General features: G+C 43.6%; 1 protein-coding gene across 39 annotated transcripts in view; it reads left to right on the top strand.

Moving 5' to 3' along the window:
- LOC144687401 (mucin-6-like) overlaps positions 1–14,409 on the top strand; it is a 91,873-nt gene that overhangs the window by 62,683 nt on the left and 14,781 nt on the right. Inside the window, exons 30-42 of one of the 39 annotated variants that reach the window (XM_078553503.1) lie at positions 1,239–1,260; positions 1,894–2,683; positions 2,948–3,068; positions 4,119–4,440; positions 4,633–4,692; positions 4,729–4,752; positions 4,801–5,268; positions 5,317–5,593; positions 9,798–9,957; positions 10,082–10,314; positions 11,373–11,559; positions 11,692–11,905; positions 14,024–14,193. In XM_078553503.1, the coding sequence (XP_078409629.1) occupies positions 1,239–1,260; positions 1,894–2,683; positions 2,948–3,068; positions 4,119–4,440; positions 4,633–4,692; positions 4,729–4,752; positions 4,801–5,268; positions 5,317–5,593; positions 9,798–9,957; positions 10,082–10,314; positions 11,373–11,559; positions 11,692–11,905; positions 14,024–14,193 (3,048 nt within the window). Of the gene's footprint in view, positions 1–1,238; positions 1,261–1,893; positions 2,684–2,947; positions 3,069–4,118; positions 5,594–9,797; positions 9,958–10,081; positions 10,315–11,372; positions 11,560–11,691; positions 11,906–14,023; positions 14,194–14,409 lie in introns of all 39 variants that reach the window. The other 38 variants (XM_078553507.1, XM_078553499.1, XM_078553483.1 and 35 more) reach the window with 38 other exon arrangements.

Here is a 14,409-nt window from a genome sequence, read left to right as displayed (position 1 = left end):
GAACAATAAGCGGAGTTATATGCCCAAGCCTGCACAGGTCAGAGGTACGCAACAGTTGGAGTGTTTCGGGAGGTGGATAATTAATGAACCACCTCAGCTCTTGGAATCCAATAAAGGACATCGAGTGGGTTCCCAAGGTGGGAGGCCCAATAGGAGCACTTGTAGCATTAGTAGTACGGCAATATTTGAGACCTTTTTTGCTGTGTGTGGATAAAAAAAATTCAAAAGGTATTTAATAAAATTCCAAGATTGCAAAAATTGAGGATTCTAAAACTAGGAGTATAATAACAAAAGTACTGATTTTTTGAGGAAACAGACATCAACAGATAGTCACGAGGAGAATGACTTTGAAGATTATTCATAATACCAAATGAGGAGTTTAATCAAACTATGAGGAAGAATGGAGGAGTGAAAAGATGGCAGATGTAGTTCAGTGTAGAGATGTATGAAGTTTTTTTAAAATTCTTTCATGGGATGTGAGCATTACTGACAAGGCCAGATGAGTTTGTAGAATCTTTCTCTGACAGTTTTCTGGAACAACATGTGGTGGAAACAAATGGGGATAAAGCTATTATGGATCTAGGGGTCAATCATTTAGATTTATAGGAGGAAAAATTTCTTCACACAGGTGTTGTAAACCCTTGGAATTGTATTCCCTAGAGAGCTGTTGAGTCTCTATCATTGAGTATATTTAAGGCTGAGATAGACAGATCTTTGGAGTCAGAGAATCAGCATATGGGGAGTTATTGAAGTTGAGGCAGATCAGCCATGTTAAATAATGGAGTAGGCTCGAGGGGACTTTTTGTACTCCTGCTCCTATTTCCTATATTCTTATGTTTGTAAATGTGCAAGTTCCACATTACTATTTTATTTGCATCAGTTTCCTGTAGATATTAGTTCCTTTAAAAAAACTTTAATTAGTCTAAGTTGAAATCTTAGCATTTGGTTAATAGCTTTTAATAGCACAAGTTTTGCAATAAACACCAGGGAACAGTTTTGTTTCTGATGGCATCAGTAGCTACTTCATCTTTTGTACATGTTTTACATTAGCCTAGAGCCTGACCTATCAATATTCTGAAATATCAACAATGCAAAGGGCTCAAAAGTTACTGTGCTAATTTATATTTTTGAAAGAAAGTGAAATTGTTATTTTTGCAATCTAATTGCTAAAAATGGCTGATACACAAAATCAAAAGGCTTCTTACTGAGTTAATGATCTTTCATGATTTTTTCTTTAGTACCTGTAACCACGACATCTCCGACCACGACATCTCCAACTACAACTCCTCTAACCACGACATCTCCAAGCACAACATCTCCAACAACGCTAAGCACGACACCCCCAACCACGACATCTCCAACTACAACATCTACAACAACTCTAAGCACCACATCCCCAAGCACGACATCTCCAACTACAACATCTACAACAACTCTAACCACGACATCTCCAAGCACAACATCTCCAACAACGCTAAGCACGACATCTCCAAGCACGACATCTCCAACTACAACATCTACAACAACTCTAACCACGACATCTCCAAGTACAACATCTCCAACTACAACATCTACAACAACTCTAACTACGACATCTCCAAGCACAACATCTCCAACTACAACATATACAACAACTATAAGCACCACATCTCCAAGCACAACATCTCCAACAACGCTAAGCACAACATCCCCAACCACGACATCTCCAACTACAACATCTACAACAACTCTAAGCACCACATCTCCAAGCACGACATCTCCAACTACAACATCTACAACAACTCTAACCACGACATCTCCAAGCACAACATCTCCAACTACAACATCTACAACAACTCTAAGCACCACATCTCCAAGCACAACATCTACAACAACGCTAAGCACGGCATCCCCAACCACGACATCTCCAACTACACCATCTACAACAACTCTAAGCACGACATCCCCAAGCACGACATCTCCAACTACAACATCTACAACAACTCTAAGCACGACATCCCCAAGCACGACATCTCCAACTACAACATCTACAACAACTCTAACCACGACATCTCCAAGCACAACATCTCCAACTACAACATCTACAACAACTCTAAGCACCACATCTCCAAGCACAACATCTACAACAACGCTAAGCACGGCATCCCCAACCACGACATCTCCAACTACACCATCTACAACAACTCTAAGCACGACATCCCCAAGCACGACATCTCCAACTACAACATCTACAACAACTCTAACTACGACATCTCCAAGTACAACATCTCCAACTACAACATCTACAACAACTCTAACCACGACATCTCCAAGCACAACATCTCCAACAACGCTAAGCACGACATCTCCAAGCACAACATCTCCAACTACAACATCTACAACAACTCTAAGCACCACATCTCCAAGCACAACATCTCCAACTACAACATCTACAACAACTCTAACCACGACATCTCCAAGTACAACATCTCCAACTACAACATCTACAACAACTCTAACTACGACATCTCCAAGTACAACATCTCCAACTACAACATCTACAACAACTCTAACCACGACATCTCCAAGCACAACATCTACAACAACGCTAAGCACGGCATCCCCAACCACGACATCTCCAACTACACCATCTACAACAACTCTAAGCACGACATCCCCAAGCACGACATCTCCAACTACAACATCTACAACAACTCTAACTACGACATCTCCAAGTACAACATCTCCAACTACAACATCTACAACAACTCTAACCACGACATCTCTAAGCACAACATCTACAACAACGCTAAGCACGACATCCCCAACCTCGACATCTCCAACTACAACATCTACAACAACTCCAAGCACGACACCTCCAAGCACGACATCTCCAAGTACAACACCTCCAACTACAACATCTACAACAACTCTAAGCACGACATCCCCAAGCACGACATCTCCAACAACAACAACTCTAAGCACCACATCCCCAAGCACGACATCTCCAACCACAACATCTACAACAACTCTAACCACGACATCTCCAAGCACAACAGCTCCAACTACAACCGCATCAAGCACAACATGTAAGTATGGGGCAAGGGTTAGTGAAACTTGGAGGTGTGCAAATTGTGGAGGGTTGGAGTCCCGGGATGATAGCGGTGCAGAGTTCTTTTTTGTGGCACCTGGAAAAGTTTTTGTGCTCCTATTACCTCTGCAGAAATATTATCAAACTTACCTTGACTAGTTTTCTTCTGTTCCATTGCAAACGGAAATAATCAAATCGTGGCTGGTGATCACTTTGACTATTTCCAATGTAAAATGACATTCAGGGTCCTATTTGCATTTTGAAATAGGCCAATCACTTGAAACAGGCATGCAATAGTAGGTATCTTTCAAAATGGCAGCAGCCACTTGCTTGGCTTTAATGAGGTAGTAAGATTACTAGCCCCACTTTGAGGTCACGATTGTTCCATTAAGGATAAGCATTCCAGAAATAATGCAACAGTGGCTTCAAAGGACTTCAAATGATTTTCTGCCCACGATACCAAAAGAAAATTTCTCAATTGTAATATACGAACCAGTAACACATAAGAGAGCATCAGGAAATGGTGCACAGGGTCCCCACTGGAAGGTACAAGGCAGACACACAATACTACATGAAAGGGACTTGCAGTTCCTATCCAGTGATCCCATTATAACATAACTGTACCTAAACAGAATCAAACTGATCAGTAACAGTATCAAGCTGGTTATGCTAGGGTGGAAAGTTGAAAGAAAAGGTTTCATGATGAACAATGGCAACACATGTTTATTACTCATGGAATAGATGAGGAACCTGAGCTGCACACACATCCTAAATTAATTCTGAGTACTGATCCTGGCCTTATAGCACAAAATACCGAAAACAGATGATCTGGCCGTTTATTTTTTCTTTGTGGGATCTTGCTGTGCAAAATGTGGTGGTGTCTTTCTTAGACTACAGTGGTGACTACATTTTAAAAATAACTTCATTAGTTGGAGTGTGCTTTGAGATGCCTTGAGGTCATGAAAGGCACTTTAAATTGTAATTCCATCTTTCTTTCCTTTTTAAACATTTATATAAACTGATAAATTTTGTTCTTTTTATTTTGCAGTGGAGCCTTGTTCAGGTTATTGGTCAGAATGGAGCAATACATTTACACCAAGTATAACGGACAGGGGAGATCGAGAATCACCAGAGAACCTATGTCGTTTCAAAAATTCATATAATAATATTCAGTGCGAAGCCGTTAAAAACCCCAAACAGCCAATCTCAGGAACAACTGATAATGTGACATGTGATTTACAAGGACTCAAATGCATCCCACCACCTTCCGATATCAGTATCATGTGCCTTGACTACAGAATTAGAGTATGTTGTACAATACTCACCACAACCACCCCAACAACCACCCCCACAACCACATCCACAACCACCTCCATAACCACGTCCACAATCACTCCAACAACCACCCCCACAACCACCTCCACAACCACCCCCACAACCACACCTACAAGCACCCCCACAACCACCCCCACAACCACTCCAACAACCACCCCCACAACCACGTCCACAACCACGTCCACAAGCAGCCCCACAACCACTCCTACAAGCACCCCCACAACTACCCCCACAACCACTCCTACAAGCACCCCCACAACCACCTCCACAATCACCCCCACAACTACCTCCACAACCACTCCTACAAGCACCCCCACAATCACCCCCACAACCACCCCCACAACCACCTCCACAATCACCCCCACAACTACCTCCACAACCACTCCTACAAGCACCCCCACAATCACCCCCACAACCACCCCAACAACCACGTCCACAACCACTCCCACAACCACCCCCACAACCACTCCTACAACCACCTCCACAACCACCCCCACAACCACTCCTACAACCACCTCCACAACCACCCCCACAACCACTCCTACAAGCACCCCCACAATCACCCCCACAACCACCCCCACAACCACCTCCACAATCACCCCCACAACTACCTCCACAACCACTCCTACAAGCACCCCCACAATCACCCCCACAACCACCCCAACAACCACGTCCACAACCACTCCCACAACCACCCCCACAACCACTCCTACAACCACCTCCACAACCACCCCCACAACCACTCCTACAACCACCTCCACAACCACCCCCACAACCACTCCTACAACCACCTCCACAACCACCCCCACAACCACTCCTACAACCACCTCCACAACCACCCCCACAACCACTCCTACAACCACCTCCACAACCATCCCCACAACCACATCCACTACCACCTCCACAACCACTCCTACAACCACCTCCACAACCACCCCCACAACCACTCCTACAACCACCTCCACAACCATCCCCACAACCACTCCAACAACCACCCCCACAACCACTCCTACAACCACCTCCACAACCACCCCCACAACCACTCCTACAACCACCTCCACAACCATCCCCACAACCACATCCACAACCACTCCAACAACCACCCCCACAACCACTCCTACAACCATCTCCACAACCACCCCCACAACCATTCCTACAACCACCCCCGGAACATGTGCTTGCAAACAGGTAAGATTTTGCTACAAAATGCATGATAATAGAATACACTGTTCTGCGTAAAGAGAACTTTACAATTTTGATTCTACAATAGTTTTTCTACTTGAATATCCTCTTTGAAGGAAAATGTTTTTCTCTTGCTCAACAAAAATACTACATCACAGCAAGCTGTAAGAGTTCATTTACTTTTCTTGAATTGTTATCCTCCACATATCAACTAGGGTGTAGATCAGATTGATGGCAACAGTTTGGGGTTTGATCTCTGTTCCAGCTAGGGTTAATTTGAGACTTGCCTCCTTGCCCTACCTGTGGTGGAGGTCGTGGCTCTGTGGTTTGGACCTGACTTTGGGCAGAGAACTCAAGAAGGAGAACGTCCCATAACTCAACTACTAACTATAAAGTATTTCATTCTGTTACAACTCTCTGCATAAAGACATTTCTCTTAATCACTTTCTTCACTCTTTTAATAGGGTTAGTCAGGATAATTGTTGTTCTCTTGCACTATTTAAACATTTTGGAATATGGTTGCCCATACATTGCTTAAATAATGCTCTTCCTGTTACTCTGGTTTTGATGAAGGCCCTTGTGCTGTCATCAATGAGCCTTCGTCAGTTTTTAGCTTCTGTTCAAAGATACTTTCCTCAACATCCAACACCATTACATGAATTATGTTATTAAACCACTTTCCCTTGAGTTGATTGTCGGTTTTTGCTGGATCATGTTGTTTGCAATGCTATCTATAGAGGATTTTTCACTTAATAATCCACTAAATGACACTTCTGAGGGCTTTCAAAATATTTGCAGGAAACTTGGAGCTTAGTTGACCAAGGCTTGATGGTGTCATTATCTGCTCACCTATTATGTTAACAAAAATGCTCTTGTACTGAATTTCAGAATATGTTTATAGTATAGCCTGGAAATTCCTGACTCCAGAAAGATAGAAAGGAAGATTCCTGCCTGCTTTGGGACTATGTGAACCTGGAGTGAAACCTGGTTAGGCTGGAGTTCTATTGCATTTACATTGGACCTTTAAATTCCAATGGGGCCAAGAGGAATTTTCTTACCACTCTCCTGATAGCAAGGCGGGTTGTCAATGGGAGTTGCTGGCTGTCCCTGAACATTCCACTAACACTTCCTTCGATAGGCCTATGATCATAAAAACGCACAGTAGCTGAGATTTGGTCTAAGCCTTACTGAGGGCCTTTAGAAGGACCCAAACCTTTGATGGACCTGCTCACTCCATTGATATCATTTTTCTGTTGGATCCTTGCTGGGCCTCCTTTCCAGTGTGAGATTGGGATGGTACTGCTCCAGCTGCCAGTTTGGAGTGGGTGTTTTTGCAGATTCAATGTATTCACCCTGGTCATGTGGATGACCCCGGCACTGAAATTTGGAGTAGAATCAGTGTCTTGGGAATGGCAAAAAAGGACTTTTGTTCTACTGCACTAGTACCAGTGGAGAGGGCCCTCAAGATTTCCAAGGCCTACAAGTTTGGTAGTGATGTTGAACATTTAAGGCTCCACATGGATATCAAACTTGCATGGTATAAATCAGATGTAAAATTGAAAAATAAAGCAATATCTTGATATTAAAATTCTCATTCTTGTTTTCAAATCCTTCATGGCCTCGCAATTCCCTATCTTTTTAATCTCCTTCAGCCACACTGCCCTCTGAGATATCTGTGCTCTTCTAATTCTGGCCTCCTGTGCATCCCCAATTTTAATTGCTCCACCATTAGTGGCCATGCCTTCAGCTGCCGAGGCCCTAAGCTCTGGGACACCCTCCCTACACCTCTTTGTCTCTCTATCTCCTTTAAGACACCACTTAAAACTTACTTCTTTGACCAAGATTTTGGTCATTGCCCTAAAACCTCCTTATTTGGCTTGGTGTCATATTTTGTTTAATAACGCTCCTGCGAAGCACCTTAGGACTTTTTGTGACATTAAAGTTGCTTTATAAAGGTACGTTATTGTTGTTGAAAACTAACTCTGGAATGATGTGGACTGAGACTCCTCTATCTTGAGCATCTTGCTACAGTTTATTCAGGTGTCAGGTCAGACCTTGATGCTAGTTTCACTTGGCAATTATTCCCCTTAGTTATATTGAAGACTTTCATTCCACCTACATCTTGATAGTGCCTAACCATAGAACCAGAATAAGACAGGAGAATGTGTGATATCGGTAGCTCTCATAAAACCTGGATCTTGAACCAGTCCATAGTGCCAGCATTATTTCAAGGAGCAGGCAGACTGCACAGATGGCACTTACTCTCGCTTCCATTTTTTGATGCTTGCTTGCTGCCATCTCCACTTGCTGCTCAATAGTTCATGAGGTGTTTGCTCCTAACTCTATCTGATTTCTGTTGCCTGTGAACAGAAGAGTAATTCACAAGTATTTGTGAAGTGACCATCTTTTGTTTTTCCTGTGGCAAGCTACATGACGGGAGCTCCTTAGACAAAAAGAAAGGGAACTATGTTAGCATGAACCAAATGCCAAATATCTGTGCACATAGTAGCATTGTCAATATAATGCATGATATTGGTGGCCAGATATGTCTGGACTCACTGTCTAGTGGGGCTTCCATGAATCTACTAAGTTCTCCAATTTCCACACCCAGCGACCCAATAATTTGGAGATATAGCTCCCCATGATGAATGACGAAGTACCAAATTAATCAGCTGAGTTGCAGCAACAGCTTTGCAGACATTGTAGCTTGAGAGTGGAGGATGCAAAGGGTGAGACCTGTGCTTATCTAGCTGCACAGTTAACGGGCTGTGCAAACATTGTACTGGCTTTCTTTTGAGCAGGTACATTTAAAATAAACCTAGTTGGATATTCTTCTTTAGTCCAGTAAACCACTTTCTTCACTTTCTCCCATGACCTATAGACAGAAAATTCTGCATTTGACATGTTGGCTATCTCTCTATAATGTTTGTTGAACTTGTACAGGGTCTTGCTCAGCCCATAAAGTATATAGCTTCCTTGTCACACTTCCTGCAGCAGCACACCCAGGCACATGAATTACAGGAGTACTGTTAAAGAAATCCTCATGTGTACTAATCTAATTCACTTCCTTGAATCCTAGAATTAGCTATCACTCAGTTGGTAGCACTCATGCCTCCTAAGTGACAAGGTTCTGGGCTCAATTCCCACTCCAGGGGAATAATACGGAGTAGGGGGCTGGGGGAGAATGGCTCGCCTCACAGCCATAATGTGCTGAGAGTGGGCTTAATAAGTGCCAAGTGAGACTACCACTCCTCACTGGGGAGAAAGTCCCAGCCTCTTGAGCCGGTAACTCCAGCAGTCCTGGCAGCACAAAGAGTGCATTAGTGGTCGCTGCTGGGGCTGCGGGAAGAGGAGGAAGGTGGCAAAAAGGATCCCCAGAGTAGGTAAACCTGGGGTCATGGGCAGAAAGGGTTTGAACAGGTCAGGGAGGGGGATCGGGATTGGGTTTAAGGCTGTGGGTGGATAGGAAGAAAGTGGGGGGAGGGGGTTCCATCTTAGGCGGGCAGCCCCCAAAGATCGAACTGCTGCCCCTTCCTTCCTGCCCTTTAATGAATGTAGGAAAAAAATCGGGCTGCCCACTCCCGCCTTACAGCCATGCCAAAGCTTTTATGGTGTGGCCAGCATATTATCAGGATCAATTGGCTTGGTAAAAAGCCTAACTGACCCTTGATTACCAGTTCAAACATGGCAGGCGGGCTACAGATTTTGGCGCCCACCCACTCTCCAGATAATGGGGGTGAGCTCGGGGGTAGATGGGAAGGTGGTGGGGTGGGCACCTCTCCTATTTTACGTGCCCTGCTGGAAACACACCCAGTGAAGGCGTGTAAAATGTAGCCCCAGGACCTGAGCACAAAAATCAAGGCTAACACTGGAATGCAATACTGAGAGAGTGCATCATTGTCAGAGGCACTGTCTTTCAGGTGAGCTGTTAAATCTTGACCCCTTCCGCCTGCTCATGTGGCTGTAACAGGTCATCTGGTACTATTTTAAAGAGTAGCAGGGGAGTTATTCCTGGTACCTTGGCCAATATTTATTCCTCAATCAACATATACAAAAACAGATTATTTGGTCATTATCGCATCGTGCTTTGTAGGAGCTTGCTGTGCACAAATTAGACTTCAAACATGCTGCAGTGGCTGAAAAGTGCTTTGATATGTCTGGTGATCATGAAAAACACCAGATAATTGCAAGCCTTTCTTTCTTTTACTAGTGCAATGGAACATGGACCGAAGGCTGTGCTATTAAAGAATGTGTGGATGGAAAAACTGTTATACGAAAAAATTGCATACAAGAGAAGCCTGTATGTCCGAATAATTTAAAGCTTATTGAAGTCATAAATGAATGTGGCTGCCCATCTTGGGAATGTGGATGTTAGTATCTCTTGTCTGTTCTAATTACTATATCATTAGAAATTCTTAGTAGCATTAGTATTACTTATTTTGTTTCCCTCATCACAAAAAAACCCTTGAAAACCATATTCTGCTTACTTTTTAGGTGAATGTCAAGTATGGGGAGATCCACACTACCGTACCTTCAGCGGGGTGGCATATGATTTCTACGAGAGATGCACGTACGTTCTTGTGGAAGAACGTAATCCAATATACAATTTCCGTGTTCTACTGGATAATTACTTCTGCTTTCCTGCGTTCGCTGCTTCCTGTCCAAAAGCACTAAACATTGTTTACAAAGGATTTCAGATAACTATTTCAACTAATCGTGACATTGTGGTAAGTATTCTGCACATTTTCTTTTACTAATACTGTCCAACATCTGCTTAGTCAATTGGCCAAATAATCAACCAGTTCCACATATCCTTGCAACATTTGAAGAGCAATAACTGATTGAATCCAAATGCATTGTGTGTTGAGCTGTCAAATTGTACAGGCCAAACAATTACTGGTCTGTGCTTTGCCAGCTAGAGTGATGGGGGAACTACAATTAACTTCCATGGGCTGGACCTTCGTCCTGTGCTTGGGAACGCGATGTCAGGAGAACCTCCAGGTCCCAACCCACAACGTGTGAGAAATAATGACTCGACACAATTTTTGAAAGAATGACCAATCACAGGGCTGACAGCTCAAGGGCCTCAACAGCGTCACCAGGGATGGTGGCTACTGCTGAGGAAGGTATGGTCCCTGTAGCCTGCAGCATGGAGGCTGAAAATTGTCGAAAATGATCGTAAATCTTTTAGTGATGGAGGGGAAACCTCTCCAAGGAAATTGCTGGGGGGTGGGGGGTGGGTGGCAGGGGCTGCCTTCCCTTCCAGCATCCCCCTCTGATTAAAACAACAATCCCTTTCCAGTTGCTCCTTGGGAGGCCACCTACATTTAGACAAGCTCACCGTGATGGAGGGCTCAGCCTGCTATCGCAAAGTACCAATGACCCGGTAAAATGGCCCTTAATGGAGCCTATGGATACTCAAATTAGCTTCCTGCCTCATTGTGGGGGGAAGCCTGTTCCATCCCATTTGCACCATTGGTAAAATTTCCTGACAGCAGGACATGATCAGGCAGCCAATCTACTGTTGCCCTCTGCAATTTTCCCAGCACCCCTGCCTGTTCCTGCCTTAATTCAGGCTGGTAGAATTCTCACCATTAACTCTGTTTCTCTCTCCACGGATGGTACCTGCCCTGCAGAGTATTTCCAGCATTTTCAAATTTTATTTCAAACCTCCGCAATATTTTCTTTTGTTACAGTTAACAATGCCCAAATTAATTTCCAAGACTTGCTAGGCTGGTTGCTCATTTGGGATGGTTTAAATAAAACTGCATTTTAAATCTTACAGCTAACAGTTAATCAAAGTCCAAAACAAATTCCCTACATGACAGATGGAATAAGTGTAACTAAACGGAATCCCTGGAGTGCACGGATTTATTTCAGTGAAATTAAAACAACAATCATTGCCGCTCAGAACGACTTTAAAATCATCGTGCCAGAAATGTTTTTCATCAATAATACCCAGGGACAGTGTGGTATGTGGTTTCATATTCTCATATTGTGCTCTTTGCCATATTAATGTTTCATTGCAGAGCTGAAGGTGCTGGTGGTTAGATATTTGTCATGCAATTAGGTCAAACTTTTTATGTTTTTTCTCCCTCTCTCAGGCTCTTGCACAAATATTCCCACTGTTGATTGCTTGAGACCAAATGGGACAATGGAGCCTCCTGACTGCTGCCATAAGACTGCACTTGATTGGAAGGTTAATGTCCCCAGTAAGCCATATTGTAACTCAGCTCCTCAAAATCAGACCTGTGTACCAACTACACCCTCGCCACTTTGCACTTCCGAGATACCTGTGTGTGACATCATTTCACAAAAGTATGTAAAACTCTAAATTATAATTTGACTTACTTTAAAATAGTTTTCAAAAGTCTATGGGCTGATTTTCATTCTGGAGCCAGGCTCCTAAGATTGGGTGCATTTCCGGATCGTGACCCCCGTGTTGCATTGATGCCTGACATGAATTTTAATAAGCAGGCCAATTAGTGGCCTTGGTGAGCGCTCATCCAAGTAAGGACGGCATGTGGGCTCACATGGCGGGAGGCACAATAGGAGCCCCTCCAGCACTGAGGGAATGGCAGTGCCACTGTCTGCCACTGTAGTCAGGAGAGGGTGAGCACCTGGAGATGGAAGCGCTCCTGAAGAGCTCTGATAATATTTTTTATTCAAAAACGCCACAGCTGCCAGGCCTTCATCGTGAAGGGCTAGCCCCTCCCTCAATGGGTGGTCTGTGACCACAGCTGTGACCCAATGGCTATGGTGAGTGCGGGAGGTGTGTCTCCTGACTGGATAGAGCCTGGTGCTCGGGACCTGCAGGCCAACTGGAAAATTCCAGTCAGCATCTGCAGAGTGGAATTAAGTGGCTCTTTAATTGGTCTAATTGGCTACCCACTGGCTTGTGGGCAGGTAGCTGTCACAAACCCCACCACCACCCCACCCCCACCCCTTCCCTGCCACCGCACCCCCCCCCGCCCCCCCCCCCCCCCATCCCAGTATGCTGGCCAGCAGAGAGAAATTATGGAACCGTCCACCTCTGGTCCCACCTCCTCAGGCAGTCAAAAATTTTGCACCAGGTGATTAGGGAGTGGTGTTTGCAGAAAGAACAGGGGGAAGTCTTGTGACTGTTCATGAAGTAATGTAACATGCACATTCCATAAGCAGCAGGTCTCACTACACGTGCCATTTGAGGAACCATGTAAAGAGTTATTTTTGTTGGCTGAGACATTGGGCATAATCTTCTACCATTATATTTTCCTCGATGGTTATTTCCAGTCTCACAATGCCCATCGTGTTGAAGTACTGAGGTGTAAATCATTTCCCCTCAGTTAAGCCATCATTCATTGCAGGAAAAGCTCAGCAGGTCTGACAGCATCTGTGGAAAGAAAGACAGAGTTAATGTTTGAGTCATATGGATTCGAAACGTTAACTCTGTCTTTCTCTCCACAGATGCTGTCAGACCTGCTGAGCTTTTCCAACGTTTTTTGTTTTCGTTTCAGATTTCCAGCATCCGCAGTATTTTGCCTTTATTCATCACAGGACTGTCTGTTGGATGTTGCTAGCATAAAATAGCTACTAAATTTGCCTTCATAGTAGCCACTGCACTTCAGAAGAAATTCACTGTGTAATGCATTTTAAGATGTCTGATTTGATAGGCTGCTATATAAATACAAATATTATTATAGAGTTGGAGAGAAAATGAGAGATACTGATGGCTTAGCTCAACAATCTGCAGCACATCACCTGTTCTTCCCTTCCATGCCTGGTGGAACATGGAGCAATTTCTTGCTCTGCTTTACAGACTGATGCTCTGGATTGTTTCTGTAAGAAAGTTCCTATTAACTTGGACAGGTCATCTGCCCAACTCTCTCTACTAGGAGAACAAGTTGTGATGTTGGGGGGATGGGGGAGGGGAGAACTCAGGTCTCATCAGATGGAAGGATTCTGCCGAATGTCAAGCCAGTATTCAATGACTGGAACTCTTGCCTCTGTGTGCCAGCATACATTATTTACTAGTGTTCCATAAACAGTTCTTCCTGCTTCTAAACCCTTTCTTTCACCAGCTCAACCCTGTGTCCTTACCAATCTGCTCCACCTCAATTACCTCCCCAACTTTAGAATGAGAAACACATTGGGAGATTCCATAGTGATATATTAGCTTGTAATTGCACACACACCTGTAAAATGTTTAAGAAGAAATAGGAAGATTGATATTACCTAAAATATGGAGGTGGTTTTCACTCTACTACTGTTTTGATTATGAATAATTTAGAACAATGTTATTTGAGTTATCATTTGAACTAACCAAATGAACTGCTGTTTTACGCATCCATTGATGCTTAGAATTAACTAAAAAATATAACTTGAAATTTAATAAGATATTGCATACGGGCATGAGGCTTTTCTTTAAATATATTTGTGTTTTCCCCCACCACACAGACCATTTGAAAACTGTACCAATACAAATCTTGAGCCTTACAAGATAAGCTGTAGAACTGACCACTGTCTAGTCAATTCTACAGAAATGGACTGTGTAAGTGTGTCAGCTGCTGCTGCCAGCTGCAGAGAAAGCACCTGTGTTGACTGGAGATCGTCTGTAGATGAATGTCGTAAGTACTTTGAACCTAGGGAACAGTCAAATCGTACTTTATTAAGAAAAATATTCTCTTTTGCTTTGTATCATAATTTTGAAGCAATCAATAACTTATCTTAATAAATGCACAGATACTGGGGACAATTTTAATCCTGTGTGGGTCTTTGGTTCGACGGTTTTGGAGGGGAGAATGGAGTAAGTTGCTAGCCCAGATTTTCAGCCTGGGGCAATT

The sequence above is a fragment of the Cetorhinus maximus genome, chromosome 12 (genome assembly GCF_964194155.1).
Source record: "Cetorhinus maximus chromosome 12, sCetMax3.hap1.1, whole genome shotgun sequence".
In the NCBI taxonomy this organism is placed as follows: Eukaryota; Metazoa; Chordata; class Chondrichthyes; order Lamniformes; family Cetorhinidae; genus Cetorhinus; species Cetorhinus maximus.
Note: the sequence above shows the minus strand (reverse complement) of the source record. Positions and strands in the feature narration are given on the sequence as shown.